The sequence below is a fragment of the Stigmatopora nigra genome, chromosome 4 (genome assembly GCF_051989575.1).
Source record: "Stigmatopora nigra isolate UIUO_SnigA chromosome 4, RoL_Snig_1.1, whole genome shotgun sequence".
NCBI classification, from domain to species: Eukaryota; Metazoa; Chordata; class Actinopteri; order Syngnathiformes; family Syngnathidae; genus Stigmatopora; species Stigmatopora nigra.
The window spans coordinates 4,210,562-4,231,642 of record NC_135511.1 but is presented as its reverse complement, the minus strand read 5'-3'; the positions used below and the strand labels follow the sequence as shown (position 1 = coordinate 4,231,642).

Below are 21,081 nucleotides of genomic sequence, written 5' to 3'. Positions count from 1 at the left end.
TCAAAAGAATGTCACACTAAAAGGATATTCATCGAATCACACACTCCTGTGGAGTCCTTTTTTTTCTTATTGCATTACACTGTGAAAAGATTCCAGAAGATCATGTTCCAGAGGAAAATTATTTTGTCCCAACTGATGTAAAGTGTTTCTCTGTGATCCCGTTTGATTAGGAACCAACACGTTTTACGGCCATTTACAGTTGGTCGCCCACCATATCAGGAATAAAATCCCTCCCTCAGTTGACCCTCACCAGTTTGCTTATAGAGCAAACTGGTCCACTGAGGATTCTATCGCCATAGCTCTACACACAGCATTGAGACACGTGGAGCACCATGGGAATTACCTGAGGATGCTTGTCATTGACTATAGCTCAGCCTTCAACACTATAATACCGGACATTCTGGCTGACAAACTTTCCCACCTTGGACTATTTTCTTCCATCTGTTGCTGGATAAACATCTTCTTAACCAACCGACCACAAACTGTTAAACTTGATCCCCACCTCTCTTCCTCCATTACACGGAGCACTGGCTCCCCTCAAGGCTGTGTACTGAGTCCTCTTTTGTACTCCCTGTACACCAACCCACCAGTCTAACTCCATCATCAAATCTGGATGAGTCGGCCTACAGAGATAAGGTCTACAAACTGTTTTTGTGGTGCTCGGTGAACAATCTCACACTGAACACCACAAAAACTAAAGAAATAATCCTGGACTTTTGCAAACACAGCACAGATCTGGCCCCACTCCTCATAAATGAAGTATGTGTTGACAGGGTTCCGTCCTTTAAATTCCTGGGGGTCCACGTCACGGATAAGCTCTCCTAGTCTACAAACACCACGGTAGTAGTGAAGAAGGCCCAGAAACGACTCCATTTCCTCAGGATACTCAGGAGGAACAACTTGGACACTAAGCTTCTGGTAACCTTCTATAGAGCTACTGTGGAGAGCATCCTGGCATACTACATCACAGCATGGTACGCTGGAAGCACGGCAGCAGACAAAAAAGTCATGCAGAGGGTGATTAACACTGCCCAGAAGATCGTCGGCTGGTCTCTGCCATCACTGGAAGACATTGCCAGCCCTCGTTACCTCAATAGAGCAAGGAACATCATCGGGGACCCATACCACCCTGGTCACAATCTGTTCCAGCTGCTGCCCTCTGGCAGACACTATAGGTCTCACAAAGTAGAGACAAATAGGCTTAAGGACAGTTTTTATCCCACATCCATCAGGACTCTAAACATGCGGTAACACGACACACAGTCCCTTCTGTAATAACTTTGGGGTGAGGTAACATGAAAAAACGTTGGGAAGAGATCTGCCTCCTACTGGCTGACTGAAGGTAAGTGAAAGACAGTGAGAGGTAAGTGATCCGCTCGGGGGGTGATGCAATGTATCCATCACAGCAGAATGCCAAATTACGAGTCTGAAATTATTTTCACTTATTTGGTTGGGTCTTTTATCGGGAAAACGCACCTTGTGGAGAAGCACCACCAATTTCGTCATACGCAGTTTCTGGGTATGATGACAATTAGGCTTTTGTCGAGTCAATGATGATGACAAAGCTCATGTCCAATTATTGTTATTATTATTATTTCACAAATTGATAGCCGATGACTACAAATAATCAAAAAAGATGTTAACAAAAAACAAATTAATTTGAACTATTTTTGACCATCTAGTGAGTTTGGGGTAATAGCATCAACACTGAAACTAGGAAAAAAAACTTGCCTACGATTCTAACTGTTTTTATGTAATTTAATCAGGGTTCTTATAGATCAAGGCAAGTTCAATACAAGACTTTTTTGATGCAATTGAAATGAAATTCATGAGCGCAGCAAACACCAGACATAAAATAATGTGGTCCAGTCATTGCTCAAAGACACAGAGAAAGCGGAAGTGACATCACTTAGTCGGGTGTTTCATCGTTATGTAACAGGGTTAGTCATGGTAGCAAAAATTGAATGTTCATGTTCTGCTATAATTACAAAAAACTTGATAAATTATTTATTTTATGACATTTTAATGTGGTCTATCCAACAGAATCAAAACTTAGAACTTTATATTCATTTATTCACCACTTATTCTCACAAGAGTCATGGGGGTGCTGGAGCCTATCCCAGCCAACTACGAACAGAAGGCACACCCTGAATTGGTTTCCAGTCAATTGGAACTTTATATTTCTGTATTATTTCTTCCCCTATGCACAGACAGTCTAAGTATTGAATATATTGAAAGGCGAAATGATATTAAATAGTCACGTAAAAACACTGTCCCTACATTGTGTTTATTGAAGTATTGTGGATGGTGTTGGAACCTACTAACTGTGATACACGAGGTAATAGTGTGTACATTGATTTGACGGAGTTTAGCTACGCTTGCGTAAAATCTCGCAAGGAAGGAGGGAGGTTGGTAGAATATCACTCCTAAAAATTGTAGAAGATAGGACAAAAGTTATCAAATTCAACAAGAAAACAATGTTTGATGTTAGCACTGTAAAGGATTAAAACATATTTATATATTCTAAAATACAGTATTCCCTCGCTACTTCGCGCTTCAGCTATCGCGGACGCGGAAAATAAAAAATAAAAAATTTAAAGATATTAAGTTAAGAAATTATAAATTACATCATTTTACAAGAGGTGGAAAAAATATTCAATAAGAATTAGTAATTGTATCAAAAAAAGGCCAAAGAAATGGTCAATAACATTGATGACGTCATGGCTGTTTACAGGCGCACCTTCACCGCCCAAAAAAACAATGTTCACAACTCCCAATAACGATGTTTCTTACGTGCAAAAAAACTGCAGAAGATCCTCCATCCAGACTATTATGATGTTTTTGCTTGGTGGTGCTTGTGTGCACGTTTTATACGTTTCTTTAAGCATTTTTGGAGGGACACGCCTACTTTGCGGAAATGCAGCTATTGCGGGGTGGTCCCGGTCCCCAATAGCTGCGATAACCGAGGGAACACTGTATACAAAAGTTGCGCTGACCTTTTCAGGTTTTGTTAATTCCGTTAAATTAGATGCACGGGGGGCAGCCTGGCGGCGCGAGTGATTAGCGCGTCACCTTCACAGTGGGAAACCTCTATTCAAATCCAGGTGTGTCCACCTGTGTTGAGTTGAGTTGTTCTCCCCGGGCCTGCGTGGGTTTTCTCCGGATACTTTGGTTTCCCACGTTCCTAAGACCAGCATGGTAGGCTGATTGGACACTCTATATTGCCCCAAGTATGGGTGCGAGTGTGAATGGTTGTTTGTCTCCTTGTGCCCTGCGATCGGTTGGCCACCAATTCAGAGTGTCCCCCTGGGATAAGATCCAGCGACCAAATACAAAATGGCTCGTCACACCCGCACAATCACCCAACCACCCACCCACTACCACCACAACCACCCAGCCTGGTGAGAATAAAGCGGTTTGGAAAATTAGATGAGATGGATGCATGAGATTCATTTGTTGTCATAACAGTAAATCGGTAAAAAGGGGACACGCCCCCCCCCTCTCTCTCTCTCTCTCTCTCTCTCTCACACACACACACACACACACACACACACACTAAAGGTAAAATCACACCTTTTAAATCCAATTTTTAAAATAGGTACAAATGTGCTTTCAATTATTCAATGAATTTCAGTAAATAAATGACAATTGTTAAATGTGTTTTGACTTTTCAAAAATCAACACGAGTCCTGTCTGTTAAATGACTAATTGGGTACCATTGTGGTCTGGATTGGACGTCTCGCGCTGTCAATGGCAACCAGTTGGTTAACGATCTGTGGAACGCAGTATGTACTATATTCGCCTTATTCTTGCCCCACTCATCACTTCCAGTATCTTACATTAAAAGGGTTCCGCTTCTGCTCAAGCAACAGTACAAATAATGATTTACGGTCTTGTTTTGACCACAATTAACACAAAAAGCGGAAGATCGAGATTCTTAATTACTCGTTAACACTTCGTCTGTCAACTTTTGACAGCTGGCCACAAAATAAAGATGTAACATACCACGCAGAGTCAAAACATAGAACCATTAGAAGCCTTTTCCTTTTTTTTCGTAGACGCCAACAACGAGGCATCCTGAAGCCGCTCGCGAGTTACCTTCGGCGGTGGTCTTGCTGTCCTGCTCTCGCTGCCGCTCTGGTCCATCCGCTCTGAAAGTCAACTCTTAGACGCAGCAAGTAGCTTCACCCTCACCGCAGGCTCTGCGCGTGGCTTTTATACACACCTTTTGTACACATGGTGGGTTTTGTGTGCCTGTCGAGGGGCAGTCGTTTCCCCCCAGCCGCCTCCAACAGTCGGGTCAACCCTGAACACGTTCGGAAAGGAAGTGACGATGCGTTAAGAGACAGACGAATAGAGTAGGAGACAATTTTATCCTTCGATTTCTCGTGTTGGGGCTAGTTAAAATGATTTTTATGAATTCAAATGATACATTTTGCGATATTTGTAGCGCCTGATGGAACGTTTGATGACAGCTGTGTTTTTCAACGAACACATTGTCTATCCATCTTAATAGTGCTTAGTCTTTCTTTAATGAGTTCTTGAACGTCTCAAAATGGGGCACTGGTCTGCTACGGGAGGGACTTGTTAAAATCAATGTGATACCGTCATCTGCTGGCAGGAATAAAATATAGCTGGGCTTGGCAGTAGATATCATAAAAACAAGGCTCGATGCCTGATGCGAAATGAGAGCTAAATTGCACAGGGTCGGCCATTTTGCGTCGGGCCCAGCACTTCATTGCAGTCAATTGAGCACAATTTTTTTGTTATTGCTCAATTTTCAAGTATTTTCCCATTTTATTTATGTTGTTGACTACTTAGTATTTATTTATTTATTATTATTATTTGATTAGTTATTTTTTGTCTTTTGTTGTTTTTGTGCACTTCATGGTGAGGCTTTAGATCTCATTATACTAGAATAATGGCCTATAAAGTCATTAAATTCAATTCAATTATCTTGGTTTAGTATCAAAGTCAAATATGCAGTAAATCCACAGTATGCTTTTTTTACCATATACTTATAGTGTAATATTTTTCTTGTATAAGTAAACATTCACTCTGGAACATAATCTCATTGATTCAGATTATTATAAACAAATCAATTTATTAGTAAGGTTGCTTTGATAAATTAATTTCAAATTCAGATCATTGGGAGTGAAATTTTATTTTTTAATTGTTCATCAATTGGATCCCTCCCTCCCCCCGTTAAAATTATTCATTCATGTCCACTGTGCATGTCCATTGTGACAGAGATAATCTTAAAATAAAAATCCAGTAATTACAATGTTTGATTTATTTGATTTAAATAAATTTATTTGTGTTATACAGCTGCAAATAAGTCTTTGAACACCTGAGAAAAACAATAATATTGTATTCTGTCATTCATCTGTCATCCACATTTACCATGGATTAAATGCCTAAAGTTGTTTAAATTCAAGCAAAAAAAGGGTCAGACTCAGACAAAAGTTCCTCTAAATGAACATTTTATTCTTGCCATCCGCTTAAGTCGCTTAAGTTAATATTGTCATTACAGTTTGAGTTCCATTTATATCGAAATATGCGGTACGAAAAAGAAAAAATCCTGAATCAGAGCGATACAAAACATTGAGGACTGTACCTTGATCTGACATCAAAAATCCAGTATAAGAGATGGCAACTGCTTTTTTGTGGAACAAAAAGCACAAGCATAATATAATGATCTATGTACAAATTGCACAAAGGTGTAATCTTGCTTAAACATAAATGAATGGTAATCTTGTAAAAAGAGAATCCCAGGACCGATCAGTCGATGCGACGCAAGGATACGCAACTTCAATATGGTCCAACTTCATACCTGATTTCCGGCTTGTAGGCCAAAAACAAATAGGGATTGGCATTGTTTGAACATTGACATTTGCTTATCTCAGCTCTGATAGTAAATAATCATTAGTATACATTGAAATGGGTTCACTCAGCAATAAAAGGGCAAGTAAACCATCAACAATGGACTCAGAAATGGCATGCAGGCAAGAGCGTGTAAGTAAAACAAGGGCCTTTTAATGCTGATCTATGACGTTATAGACTGTAGACCGTATTTCTCAGGCATTAAATTGCACCCCCCCCCCCCCCATCCTCTTTTCCTGTTTGAATTGTATCTATTACAACATAAAAGTCCATTGGTTTAAATGTTACTTCACACTGACCACCAACACATCCCAAAAAAAATTGCATAAAGTTATGTGTCGTTTACACTTTGTGTGGCTGAATAGCCAGGTTAACGTTTTGGCCAACATACTGTAGAACTACTAAGCCTATTGTTCTTTGTTTGTTATTAAGTCTTCATAGGATTTTGGGCCATTAAAAAAGATCTTAAACAACTGGCATGCACATACTATATGTGGGCAATACATTTTGGATAATGTAATATTAGTTTGTGGTGTGGTATGTCGCCTATATGTCTCAAAACAGGACATCCAAATGTGAATACCATGTCTCAATTGTTATATTGATAAATATTTTTTGTTAATAAACATTTGTTAACTTGCACCTCCTTCTCGCCATAGGTGGTAGCCAACTACTTAAAAATATTAAACTCAAGATGAATTGTTTGTTGTTGGTTTGTTACTGTAAAACAAAATTTGACTTAGAATTTGTAATACAGTTTTTGACTAGTGCGACTTATACTCTAAAAATACAGTTACTAAATGCAGTGGGAAAAAAAATAAAAAATCATCAGTTATCTTCCTGAACATAAATAAGGACTCCAGGTGCCAATATAGGCCTGGATGGGCATTAGCAGTATTTATTTTTCAACATATGTAAGATGTATTCTATTAAATAGTAGTTATACAAGCAGTATCTTTAACATTAGCTATAGATATGGATTCTCAAACACCCCAAAAGCTAACAAAAGAGAAAGAAACACTGTCAGAAAAAACAATTGTTGAAAACTCATGTCTGCATAGTGATACTAATCTGAGAGTAAAAATAATATGATAAAGTGTGGAGCCCACCTCGTTGCAATATATTCTACTAAACATTTGGCAACAGGGACAGACCGGCACAGCAGTTTGTCTCACAGTTCTTCAGTGACAGTTGATATGTGCAAATATCATGTATACATACTGCAATGATACAAAAAAAACTGTAAATTGGATCGGAGCGTGCCTTCCAGTTTGGATCAAGGCTGTTAGTGAGAAGGTCAGCACCATTGCGGCCGGCTCAAAGGTCTCCTTTAACAACTGAGGACGTCGTTCTTAGTAAAAGGCAGAAAAAAAAGTCACACAGGCTCTCCTTCAACTTTTATGTCATCTCCTTCCTCCTGCATTTGCATACCGAAGCATTGTGCAATTGTGCAACATGTTGAAAAAAAAAAATAATTCCAGACAGAAGAGAAAAAGAAGTGTGTTCAAAAGTTCACAGTTGCAGCAGAATGGACCAGAGGGAAGTGGGGCTCCGAGGTGGTTTATCATCAAAATTCCACCACTAGCATCTCCCCACAGGTCAATGGCGCCTGCAACCCAGCAAAAAAATCTGAAGAATCGAACAAAACCAACTACCAACGGACTCCGAAAATCTTTCCTCCTCTACAAGTTCACCAGCTCATGCGCAACGAACTGCTTCAGTCTCTCCAGGTACTGTCCGTAGAGTTCCACGTCATTGTGTCCGGCTCCTTCCACCCAGAGTGGCTCCACGGGGCGCTGGCATCGCTCATACAGCGCCAGTCCGTGGGAGAAGTCAATGACCTCGTCATCCGTGCCGTGGATCACCAGGACTGGCGAAGTCACTTTTGAAATCTTGTCAATGCTTTGGAGACAAAAGTTCGCATAGGTCAAATAGGGAGCCAACAAACCAATATTTTCAAAACCGACAAATCCCCACTTATTTTTGACATGCCTCCACTCATCTGATCATATGTAAATTGTGTTCATTCCTTTTCCACATGGCTTATCCTCACGATGGTCACATGGAGTGCTGGAGCCTATCCCAGCCAACTACAGACACCAGGTGGGGACACCCCTGAATTGATGGCCAGAGAATTGAAGAGCACCAAAAGGCGCATAACCGTTCACGCATACACTCATACTTAGGGGCAATTTAGTGTTTCCAACTGCCATTAATATGTTTTTGGGATGTGGGAGTAAACCGGAGTACCCAGAGAAAACCTACACAAGCCCAGGGAGATTTTGCAAACTCCACACAGGAAGGTCCGAACTTGGGTTTGAGCTCTCGATCTCAGAACTGTGATGCCAACACATTAAACACTCAACCATTGGACCACCCTGTTAGATTATAGTGGACTTTATTTTTTTGCTGGAACTGCGCATTGAAGACAAAAAGTGGATGTACAAATAAATTTTCTGCCATTTGTAAATATCTCATCTTGTTTCATTGCAAAAACGAGCTAATTTTGTACTTTGATGCGATATCTAAAAGAAAGAACTGTTTTATTTAAATTATTTATTTGAATATAACATGCACCCCTTTGTTTTTGTTACTCCTCATTGTTTAAATTCATTTAAAAGTAGGAGGTAACTGTAAATCCTCATCTTTCAATGCCGTTGAGGGCGCTGGACATCCAATCCATTTGGACTGGTAGGGGGGCAAATCAACCAGCTAGTAAGTGAGTAGTACTTAACATAAGATTCAAACTATTCATGAACTCAAAACTATGGCCGAATATCAAAATAATGGTTATATTAAGTTCATTTTATCTTCTATTATGATTCTTTGACCGTTTTTGTTCCTTTTTCACAGACAATGATTCTTAGTGAAGCAACACACCTGACCGACTAACACTCTAATAAAGGCAGAAGTGGTCAGAAAACAACCTAAAAATCACTGTGTGAAAAAGGAGAAAAACAGTCAAAGACAATCACAAAAATGATTTTATTAACCCCACCACCATCACCACACCATACCTCCATCTCCTGACTTACTTGGGAAAGGCGTCAAAACAGTAAGTCTTCTTGGTGTCAGGGAAGGCCACCCTCATGCCGGAGGTGAGGGGGGAGTGCAGGATGACTGCAGCACTCTCGTAGCGAGAGGCCAAGTCCACAGAAGGCACCGTACCAATACTCTGGCCGTACACAATCACGCTTTCTGGACGGATGCCATACCTGTGGGGAAAGACACGCTCGAGTCACTTGGGGGAATTTTCAGTGCATTTAATATTAATTATTCAATCGCCGCTAGAATTTCCAGTTCAAATAAATTGGGCGTCTATTGCTGCCAATGGCACTGAAAAGAGGTGTTAGAACTAATCAAATTCATCGGGAAAGTTGATTGTCGAATACCTTATTGCAATGTTTTAGTTTTATCACAGTAGATTGGTTAATTTACATTTAAAAAAAACATACCCCATTCATTCACAAATGTGATTGCACTTAAGTTTTCCTATTTAAATGCAAGACGTTGAAATGTGATTACTAGTTTTTGTATTTGAATGAGGCAAAACAGGCCATTTCTTTTGAATATGTTGCTATAATTACTTGTTTCAAATTGTCCTGTAATTATTTACTGTATAAAAATTGAATTGTATTTTTTCAAACTTGAAAACGAGTGGGTCATTTTATATTCAGGCAATACAGAAATTGTTGTATTTAGTGTGACTTATTCATAAAATTTCTTTTATATACTATGTTTGCTTCTAAAACTTGAATGCCTGTTGTCACTTATTTACATTATATATAAAATCATATCTATTTTATTATTTCTTTTTGTTGTTGATGATTTGATTTTTATTATAATTTTGTATATTAATTAACTTTCCAAATTGATTTTCCAACTACTTAAATGCAAAAACAGGTGATATTTTTCAATCTTAATTTTTTTTCTATGTAAAAAAAAACATCTATGTACTTTATATAAATATATACGCTCTCCATTATTTTGGCATATTAACATTTGTACCAAGGGGAATTCAACACTTTCAATTTCTAAATAGTCCAATGTTATTTCATGAATTATTTCATTGTCTTAAATTGAGGCTCAATCTGTTTGGCCTGGGCACATTTGTTCATCCCAACCATTGCAGTTGAAGTGGATTTGACATCTATGGCCATCAATGGCAGCAAAGATGTCAAGGTGAGATTGGAAATTTACTGTCACCAATCCACACACCCGTAAAAAAGGCCAAAGTAAAGACATTCCACAGCCGATTATTTTGATCACGGCGCGCCGGAGCGAGCAGCCTGTCAGCTGACTATGCCAAATCCAAGCAGAGAACACTGGCCTACTGTTTTCTCTGAGCTTGACACCTGACTACTATCAAGAACAACATGAACCATGTGCTGCTTTTTATTGTTTGTGGAATTATTGGCACTGTTGTCATCAAAATAACAGTAATGAAATAAAGAAATAAAAAAAGAACCAGTTACTTTCATCAACACATTCCATGCATTTTACAGAAATCTGTTTGAACTGGGAGGGCTTCTATTCGATATTTTAAGCCTTTCACGGACAATGAGTAGGTTACCACACTTAAGACATTTAACTATTTCAAAATCAAGTGACTATTTTGGTAATTTTCCAAAAATTAAATATTACTGATTATTTTAAAAAAAATCAGACATAGGCATTGTCGTCATCATTGACTTGACAAAAAGCCTAGTAGTCATCATACCCTCAGCAGCGTATGACGGTATTGTATAGTGCTTCTCCACAAGTTCGTCTTCCCAGGCCAGACACATTGTTTTATAAAGATTTTAAATTGTATTAATGCAAATTATATTCATTCATTCATTTTCTGAACCGCTTTATCCTCAATAGGGTCGCGGGTAGTGCTGGAGCCTATCCCAGCTGACTTTGGCCCAAAGGCGGGGACACCCCCTGTATCGCATGGCACAAACAGACGGATCACCATTCCCACTCACACCCATACCTTGGGGTAATTTCGAGCGTCCAATCAGCCTACCATGCATGTCTTTGGAATGTGGGAAGAAACCCGAGTACAAACTCCAAACTGGGACCGACCTGGATTTGAACCAAACACCCCAAAGCAGTAAGGCGGACGCGTTAACCACTCAATATTGATATTTTATATTTTTTCATAATCAGAAATACACTTACAGATGAATACAATGTTAATATAAATTTGAAAAAAATTAAAAATGCACACTGGTTTCAGCCCCAAGCAAGTCTCTGAACTTGATTTTGTTTCACCACAGTATTCTACTCATTGCATGCTATGATACCAATAGCCTTTCATTTGAAAAAAGGAAGACTGGTTACAAAAGCTTATGTTTTAGTACCACTGACGACGCAGAGCGTCCAATCTATTTGGGCTAGGAAGGGCAAATGAACTAATGCTCAACTGCCCCTCCCACATGATAGACACAAGTATGAGTTAACTAATCGCAAAAATAAACAGTGATTACTCTTTTTTTTTTTAGATAAGTCACATAAGACAGAGAATACACAATAAAGAGGATAAATCAATGTAGAAGTCACACTGGAGCATTAGTCGAAGGCCCAACCACACCATGTAACACGTTTCTCATATACGCCAATTTCACAACAACAACCATCATGACTTCAGTTCACAATAAAGTCCATGTTACAATATTGTCCGCATGCTTATCAGGAAAAACAGGGTACAGTAGGTGATTCATACAAGGAATATCATTCAAAATGACAAAGCAACAAGCCGCATTCGGTGCAAGTGGAAAGACTAGAGATAAAACAATCTGCTTTCTGTCTTGGCAGCATCTAGCAAAGGAGCTGCACTTGTGTTTAAATTGCCTCTTAGCAAATCAAACTAAAACACTAAACGACAATCTAGCCTTGGACAGACCTCACTGTACCATACCCAGCCATGTGACCAATGTTTATTGCCCACATATACGTATTCGTCTTGACATGACTCCGGGGTTATGTGTCATATGTCAATTAACTTGATCTTGACTTTTGGTTGCATTTCCATACAAAAGAGTACTTTACACTTTACCAGATCAAAGAATACTTTTACCACCATCACAGTAAACATTATGACGTTGGCTTCTGTTGGCAATGCTCAATTCCATGTATCGGAAATCGGGCCAGATAACAATTTTCAAAGGATCTGTATTCTGTTTTTCCAAATGTATTTATTTATGTTTAAGTATTAACTCATTGTCTGTCATTGACAGTGATTGATATAAAAAAAAAAAACATTTGGATATTATCCCAGGAAATAAGGGCACAAGGCAGGGGACACCCTGAATCGGAGGCCAGCCAATCGCAGGGAACAAGGAGACAAAGGACAACCATTCAGGCTCACTTGCATATCTAAAAGGGGTATTTAGAGTGTCCAACTAGCCTACCCTGCGTGATTTTGGGGTGCGGGAAGAAACCGGAGTACACAGAGAAAACCCACGCGAGCTTAGGAAAACCATTGAAAATTCCACACAGTGAGGACGGACCTAGGATCTAAGCCATGACGCAGAACTGCGAGGCTGACGGGCTAACCACACTTCTGCTGGGCCATCCACATTCTTTTTCATAACTATTACTATTATTTTGTATCATTGAGAAATGTCGAAATATGGCACAATTGAAAAACCTATTGTAGACTACCTCTTTAAAAATTCTTCCATTGCCAGTGACTAAGATAGAGGTCCAATCATTATGGCTGTTTTCATCCTTCTAGTAGACGCCCAATCAATGGGAGCCTTATTGTTTTCCTTGATAGCGGTACTTCCTCTATATACCAATGAGGCAGGAAGTGAGTTGGTTGTTTGTTTTTGCTTGGCCACAGTGTGGGAAGACCTAGGTCTGAATGCTCATTGAAAATCAGTTGCTAGGTTACCACTGAAGATTACACTGGCCGGCTAGACTGCTGTCCCGGTTTTTATCACCGATAGCAAAGGAAATTATCCAATTCAACCGAGAAACACGAGCATATGTTCCAATTTTCACAATGCACGACCAGCTTTAGTCATTTTTAGAATGATAATTGGTCTTCTGCTTTGGAGCGCAATGACTCAATAGCTGAACCACTCCCTGCTCAGGTGAAAGAACTTCTTGTCCCATGACTAAGCAAACATTTCAAGGGAGGAGGTTACAAGTGACGCACATTGTAGTAAACCAGATGACAGCCAACGCCCAATAAAAAGACTCATGGCCAAACTATGGGCGATTAGTCAATCAGTCATCGCTATCTTCCTCTTATTTGTAGATTTTGATATCAAAGCTAGATGATTGTACAAGATTGGACATCCCGTTTCGTCAGTAGCATTCAAAATATGTCTCTTCATAAACCCGGTCAATGGGCAATAAATAGAATTTGCATGTTATAAGGCATGGGCTGACATTGAGCAAAGAGGGTAAAACCCAATAAATGAAGAGAAAATGTTCTAAATTTACTTTGGGCAACATTGTTAAACCTATTTTTTCCCTGAAGAAATTCATGTGACTGACAATGATAGGTCAACTAATAGCAGGTCATTAAAACAATTAGAGGGCTGCATAAAAACTTGCTAAAATGCAGTAGGTGTCAAAGGAAATCCATTTTTAGAAACAGAAGCAGCTCATGTTCTTCCAGTTCACGATAGCCAACCATTTTAGCCGAAGCTTTTGTTCACCGTATGCATGTCTTAGAGCAGGAAATCAAAAACATAGTTTTCCTCTTCTGCTCCTCCTTATAAACAAACAGACACTAGGGTTGCACAACAATGTAATTAAAAAATATACTTAATACCTAAATATTTAATAATTAAGTCATTTTTTTTATAAATACAACAATTGGAAAAATAAATCAAAAGGATATTTTCTTAGTTTTAGGCTCAAAGTATTTATAGTTTAAAAAATGTATTTTGTAAATAATTATTGGAGTACCCCCCACAACCCTAATGAGGATGAAGCGGTTCAGAAAATTAGATAAGATCAGAATTATTTTACATTTTTTTTTCTTTTCTTTTACGTTTTTTGAAGTTATTATCAAAATGCTTTTCAATTAATTTAATTCTTGATTATTTTATCTCGGCAGCCCGACTGGATGCACAAGTCAAACATCACATTAATAGAAAGAAGTCATAGTAGAATAACCAAAAAATTGCCACCCAGTTTAAATAAATATAATTCCTATTGCTGTAGGGGCAGTGAATAAGAAAAGGGTTACAAACAACATAATAACCCAGAAGTAAACTAATAAGGGATGTCCCCAATCTGACCACGTAATTGGAAGTTAGTACTGTATTTTCAAACCTATAAAACACACCGTGTAATAGGGCGCAGTCTCATTTGCGGGTATATTTTCTGTTTTTTGACAATACATTGAACGCCTCGTCCGATAGGGCCTTAGCAAAACACTAGGCTTGCGTAGGTTAGCTAGCATACCTATGTTATGCTACCCGCTAGCGTATGTTATGCTATCCACTAGCATACGTTAGGATTGGCACTAGCGTGTTTGTTTAAAGGCAACACGGGCAAAACTAAGTTTGATAATGCTTTATTGAGGTCAAAAGGTACACTCTGATATAAAGAGTTCCACGTTTAACATGATGCTCCACTGTCAGTCAGAGTTGTGTATTCCGGGAACTTGATTCCAGCTTTGGGGAAAGCTCGAAGTACAGTACTGAGCCCAGTCATCCACAATCCATTGTAAGTCGCTACACGAATCACTCCCGAGCTTATGATTCTTCTCGCTGTTATATCGGCATCGACAATTGATTCCAAAATGTCACGTAACTCGTGCAACGCTGCCTGTCCGAACTACAATATCTGTTATCAATCCGTTAGCAAAGCTGTTAAATTTTGTACAATCCATGGCTTCAGTCTATTTTCCAAGCGTTCATACCCGCATTGTTTTGTCATTCACGTCGGGCATTTCCTCTGTATAGCTCTGATATGTTATTTCTTTAAGTATTGAGAGTGTTTTTGAGGATTAAAAGCACTGCAGAAGTCAAATGCCTTGCCACTCCCCTGGGATGTTTTGAATGGATTTACCGTAATGCTTGGAATGCACAGGGAGGCTTTTTTTAGGGTGAATGTCCGCTGGGTTGATCGCAATAAGTGGCGTGTCGGCAAGAAATAAAACCAGTCACTCAAGCGGTCAGAGCCATACAAAATTTAGTTTAGTGCACAGACAAAACACATCAACAGATTGTGCACATTGAGAATTTTAGGGAAAATTTTAGACTTTTAAGTGGGCCAAATAGGTGTGAAAATATGTTAAGCCTTTTAGAGAAGATTGGAATTGGGTGTTGTAAAAACATTGGGTTTTTAGAGTTTTCTTTTTTTTAATTAAAGTGCTAAAAAAAGTATTTATAGAGCAGTGGGAAAATAAAAACATTTTAAAAAAATCATACTTGGCAGAGTAACACTTAAACATGAATAATGTAAAGTACCATACGATCAGAGGTTTTCTGTGGCACGCACATCCCAAAAACATACAGGCTAGGCTAGTTGATAACGAAATTGCCATTTGGCACGAGTGCGTGCATGAATGGTTGTCCGTCTTATTGTGCCCTGCGATTGGCTGGACACTGATCCAGGATGTGTTGCCTGGGAACTCCAAGAGCCCCAGGGATAAACAGTTAAAAAAATGAATGAATGAGATTAAATGTGGTTATTTGGAGGGAAAAGACAACAGATTTTTTTTACTCTGGTATTTTAGATTTGGTCTCAGGATAAGTACATTTACTCAAAAACTGCATGTTTTAGTATTTGGAAAATTGATGTTTAAAATCTTCTGTGTAGGAAAATAAAAATGGTCAGAAAAAATAATGATTTTAAGGCTTCGGAAAATCCACATGCAAACACTCCCATTTGATGTTTACCATTCTCAGCCACAGACTCTACGTAATAAGCATACATCAGTCAATTTCAACCCTGCTTACCGTGAGCGGAGCGCTTGCCAGGCAGCGTCGACATCAGCGTACAAATTCTTCTCGGAGGGTTTCCCAGAACTGGCACCATAGCCAGAGTAGTCGTAGGAAAAGACGTTGCAGTTGATCCGGGAACCCAGACCAATGTAGAAGCTGCTCATCTGGCCCAGGTCCACCGCATTCCCGTGGGAGAACAAGAGCGTGTATCGGGCGCTGGGCGAGCAGCGGACAAACATGCAGGCGATGCGGTTTCCCCTAGAGGTGCGCGTCATAAAACACTCGATAGCTTCCTTCTCACGAGACGAGTACTGCCAGTCAGCACGATCGGACAAGTGGAGCGTCCAGCGGCTGCCACTCTCATCGCACATCAAAGTGTAGGTGGGCTCCGGGGGCAGGAAAGCCAGTTTGGCTGTGATTTTGCTGGGGCAAGGTGGGCAGCAGAAGAGGCAACAAAGCTCACTGAAGGATAAGTGATTCATCCTTGAAAGAGAAAGATAATTGGTTTTAGAGTATATATCCATTAGGAATTTGACACATATAGGTAGTATGTTTTTTTGTGTGCGTGTGTTTTTTTTTTTGTTTTTTTTTTTTTTTAATTCGACTGGTTGATGTGAAAAAACCTATTTAAAACTGGGTTATTTCAGCACAGATATCTCCTTTGTACCACAACAGTGAAATACGCACCTCTTTGAACACGCATATATGACTCTTAACAATCATCAGGCTCATCAGGATCTTTTTGTACGTGGTACTTGCAGCCTCGTCTAAAATAAACGACACGTCACGCCTGCTCTTCAGGTCAAGGCTTTGAGGTTGTTGCTGCTTCTATGCATTATATACTTGCTACATATATTCTATACTTGCATATAAGCTGCTTTTGTTGCACAAAAAAATTACTGAATTGAGGGTGTGGCTTATATGTGCATAAAAACACGACATGCACAAAACTGCCATGTTAGCTAGGGCACAGTCATCTAAGCCTATAGTTCAGCGTGCTCTGACTGGCCAGACGCGAGTAGCCTTGATTTTGAAATGAAACAAAATTTCACTTGTGACAACTATTGGAGTCATACGAACCATCGAAATAATTGAGATATTTCTCTTATAACTTAGAAGCAATATGGCTGCCACAACATCTTAAACATCTGTTAAGAAATTATAATTTCTGTAATTAGGAAGCATCAGGTTTTCACCCAGATACATGTTTTGGTTTTCAAATTGAATAATTTGATATTTTGCATTTTCAAAGCCAGGCATATGAAGAAATAATAATATGCTTTTGGTTCATACAGTATCTCAGAAATACCACTTGTGATGATTTTTCTTAAGATATTCCCATCAAAGTAACACACTTGTACTCCCTATGTCATCGAGGAAATTATCATTATTTAAAAAAATAAATAAAAAAACATCAATTAGAAAAATAAAGCATTGTTCATGATAAAATTTAATGTAGAACGGCTTAGTTGTTGGGGACAAATGGAATTTAATGCAGAAATATGGAAAAACAGGTTAATAAGGACACAGCCCCATCTGTAAATAGAGCCAGATCTCTGTCTGCCCGGAGGCTTTAAAAGCACTCTAGCATCATTCAATTGGCACCTGACCCCCACCTAAGGATAATTATTTGATGCTCCTGGAAAAGAAGCATAGAAACATATAGACAAGATGAATTATCCAGTTTGCTAGTGGTTTTACATTTTAAACCGATTACTTAGTTATGAAACATCGAGTTTTGTATTTTACAGAAGAATACATTCATCTCCCATACTCTGTGACCTCTTAAGGGTTGCTGGAGCCTGTCTTAGCTGACCAGTCAGAAGGATAACTACACATTTGACTGGTCGCCAGTCAGCCGTAAAAATACACCGATTGACAGACAACCATTCACGCTCACAATCACACCACCAAAAAGTGGGAATCAAGCCCAAAATGCCTGCACCAAAGTCAAACAACTAGGTGGCCCTTTACAGAAGCCCATCTTTGGTAAAATTGGCCTTGTTAGAACAATGAAAAGTATTTTTCCCTTCCAGCAATAACTGGGCCTTTCTTTAAGTGTCTATTATCAGACATAGGTGATGAAATGAAGAACTCTGGTCTCCGTTCCACATACAGGGCTTAAGAATAAGATTGTATCACGTAATGTATCAAGTGTACAAAGTACTTCTGCTTCTGTGCTTCACTGCGTGTCTCAAAGAGTGAAAGCCCTTTCTGTAGCATTTGCCACATGCCTCTAGGCCAATGCATGTCCCACAATCACATGAGATTTCCCCACCCTTCCTTTTTTCAATTGGGTGACTACAACCTTACATTTACTGGCCACAACAAAACTGCATCAAGGGACCATCTTATCGATGTAGACATGCAGTCAAAAATCAATGAGTCCAGCTTGAAGGCAGTAACAATAGTTGCCATTTAGCTGGCTGGCCATTATCCAAGCATCAGATGATGAAGAAAAAGCCTTATAATTTCTCAGTGCACCAACTAGGATGCAAGAAGAGAGTGGAAGTGTGGTGTTGTTTGCAGTTTTTATTTTGTTGATGACATGTCATGCTGGTAAAAATTTACTACGAGATCTGTATTTCTTGATGACAAGTTGTTACTCTTATAATTTACAGTTTACCATTGACAGGGCGGCCCGGCGCCGCGAGTGATTAGCACGTCTGCCTCAGAGCTCTGGGATCCTGCGCTCGACATGCATGGTAGGCTGATTGGACACTCTAAATTGCCCCTAGGTATGAGTGTGGGTGTAAACGGTTGTCTGTCTCCTCGTGCCCTTCGATTGGCTAGCCCCCCGATTCAGGGTGTCCCTTCCCTCCAGCCCAAAGTCATCTGCCTCCCCCCGTCACCCTGATGAGGGTCAAGCGGTTGAGAAAATGAATGAATGAAAAAAGACTTCACCATTGACCACAATAGAAGGCCAATCCATTTGAAGTCAATGAATGGACATAATATTCACTGCCAGCCAGCCCAATTCAAATGGATGGGCGTCTGAGAGATAGTTAAATATTGTTACTATGCTACTCTCGCTCAGTCCTGACAAACTTCAATACAAAATAAATTTACTATGCCCCCCGCCCCCATCTCGCTACAACGTCACTATTTTGTGTTATAGTTTAGAATTCATTTATTTTTCAAATTTAGCCCACAATGTCAGCTCAGAAATGCAAGAGAAGTGACTTTACATTGCAGGAGAAGGAGATCATCGACGCTCCAATCCAAGATAGCCAGGGAGATAAGCATCGAAGTTAAGAGAAACAATCAAATCAATCACAGCTGGAGTCCCATCAAAGTGCATGAAGTTGATGCAGGCTCCAAGACCCAAAGCTCGATGAGGGGGTGCTCATGTGACTGAAGTAAGCAAGAGGACAGAATCTGCCGGTCAGCAGAGATCTCATCAAGGTGAAGGCGAAGAAACTGGCCGGGCTGATGCACATCCCGGACTTCAGTTAGACCAGTGGTCTCAAACCGGTCCTCAAAGAGCCGCAGTGGGTGCAGGTTTTCATTCCAACTCAACAAGGATACCTTTTGCAAGTGCAATCAGTTAATTAGAGTCAAGTGCTACTTATTTTAAAGACACCTGATTAGTGAAAATGTCGGCACTGGATCGGTTGGAACAAAAACCAGGACCCACTGCGGCCCTATGTGGAACCTGTTTGAGACCACTGAGTTAGACAATGAGAGGCTCAAGATCCACCAAAAGATGATTCGTCAGTGACAATTTTTGAGAGCTTTGGACTGAGCTAATGGATAACATGAGAAAATAAAGCCTTTTTTATACAATAAAATCGTTTTTAAAAACCCTTGTTACTATGCCACTTTTGCTCGGTCCTGTCGGGTGTCATAGTAATGAGATTTGACTGTAAACTCATTTAAAGTAAAAGCAAATAAGAGCCAAATAATCTGATTCATCAGTGATTAATCCAGTATTAAAATCATCGTTTGTGGCATCCCTAGAGCCCATTCTCGCCTGATAAAAAATGCTAACAAGACTGTTGAGGACCTGAATATCCAATTATACTAAAGTTGTTAATGAAACTGGACAGCCCGGCAGCTGAGTGGTTAGCACGTAGGCCTCACAGTGGGGGACCTCGGTTCAAATTCAAGTCGGTGCACCTGTGTGGACTTTGCATGTTCTCCCCGGGCCTGCGTGGGTTTTCTCCAGGTACTCCGATTTCCTCCCACATGCATGGATGGTAGGCAGATTGGACACTTTAAATTGCCCCTAGGTATGTGTGAACGTGAATCCTTGTTTGTGTCCTTGTGCCATGCAATTGGCAGTCCACCGATTCAGGGTGTCCCCCACCTCTGGGCCAAATCAGATGGGCTAGGCTCCAGCACCCCCCACGACCCTGGTGAGGATAAAGCGGTCCCGAAAATGAGATGAGATGTTAATGAAACGCATCTTATGGAGTCCAACTTGGATAAAGTATTTGCCCGGCAGTGCTGGGCATTTTGATGACATGTGATCTGCGGTCAATTTAATTAGCAGTACATCAATAATAAGCCCCGATTTGATCTAGCGAAGGATGCCGGGGCATCGCACAGTAGCTAAAGCAGGACGGCAGGGAGAGCTTGTTTATTTTATCTTAAAAAGCCCAGCAGTCCATCGTTTTCGCCCTACTTGTGGTGCATTGCCAGGCGCTCTAAAATGGTGGAAAAAAGCAGGAGTGAGCGAGATTACACTGATTCTAAACTGGTCGGTTGAGGTCACACTAACTAGTTGGGTGGTTGTAATTAGCAATACACGCCGAAGCGTATTTCCAAGTGATGTCTTGTCCTTTCTCTCTCTCTCTCTCTCTCCCTCTTAATAAAGGTAAAATATGAGGATACCTGCAAGTGACATTACCTAGATATCTGTTGTTCCCCTCAGTCTTCTGGGCGACACCTTTTGTATTGTCTTCAAACCAAACAAATGAATTTATATTATCCTTCGAGACGACTGAAAGAGATGCAAACCTAATCACGAGGCACGATTTTCACGTTGAAAAGGCTTCGTCCTCCACTTTTGGCAGCTTCCGTGATGGTTCCTTTTTCTTCCTGCCCTCGGTTTTCCTTACCATAGAAACCCGGCGGTTCGTTAATCGGGTCAGGAACCATTAAATTCCAGACGGGTTGAAAGTGACATAGGTACGTACAAAATAAACGCTGATTGATAAACTTATTTGCGGTTCAGCATCAGTCCGTCTCGCCTATCGTCCCGAAGTTAATCGCAGTATCGCTTGACTCATAATGGGATGTAAATCATGAGACATCATCGCTCCAAGCGGATAAAGGCTTGTGATTGACAGAGGTG

The 21,081-nt window shown here is 40.0% G+C and overlaps 2 protein-coding genes across 5 annotated transcripts in view; both read right to left on the bottom strand.

The window, feature by feature from the left end:
- The window catches only part of cemip2 (cell migration inducing hyaluronidase 2), a 39,068-nt gene extending 34,647 nt beyond the window's left edge, over positions 1–4,421 (bottom strand). Inside the window, exons 1-2 of the mRNA XM_077715293.1 lie at positions 4,226–4,421; positions 4,099–4,151 (exon numbers count right to left, since the gene is read on the bottom strand). The gene's annotated coding sequence lies outside the window, so the exon portion shown is untranslated. The remainder of the gene's footprint in view (positions 1–4,098; positions 4,152–4,225) is intronic.
- Positions 4,422–5,466: 1,045 nt separating this feature from the next.
- abhd17b (abhydrolase domain containing 17B, depalmitoylase) lies at positions 5,467–21,081 on the bottom strand. 4 transcript variants are annotated; one of them, XM_077715129.1, is made up of 5 exons: positions 20,924–21,078; positions 20,745–20,840; positions 15,798–16,265; positions 8,919–9,098; positions 5,467–7,785 (listed from the first exon to the last, which is right to left on the bottom strand). In XM_077715129.1, the coding sequence occupies exons 3-5, from the start codon at positions 16,262–16,264 to the stop codon at positions 7,566–7,568; spliced, it is 867 nt and encodes a 288-aa protein (XP_077571255.1). In that variant the 5' UTR covers position 16,265; positions 20,745–20,840; positions 20,924–21,078; the 3' UTR covers positions 5,467–7,565. The 4 variants fall into 4 exon arrangements, with proteins under 4 accessions (XP_077571255.1, XP_077571253.1, XP_077571252.1 ...); XM_077715127.1 differs by having other exon boundaries at positions 20,635–20,840; positions 20,924–21,077; XM_077715126.1 differs by having other exon boundaries at positions 20,635–21,081.

Excerpts from the sequence above, each read along its gene's own strand:
- abhd17b (XM_077715126.1), bottom strand. The coding sequence starts at position 16,264 with ATGAATCACTTATCCTTCAGTGAGCTTTGTTGCCTCTTCTGCTGCCCA. Across the intron at positions 9,099-15,797 it reads TGGCAAGCGCTCCGCTCACG|GTATGGCATCCGTCCAGAAA; the intron begins GTAAGCAGGGTT and ends CTTTCCCCACAG. Across the intron at positions 7,786-8,918 it reads TGTTTTGACGCCTTTCCCAA|CATTGACAAGATTTCAAAAG; the intron begins GTAAGTCAGGAG and ends TTGTCTCCAAAG.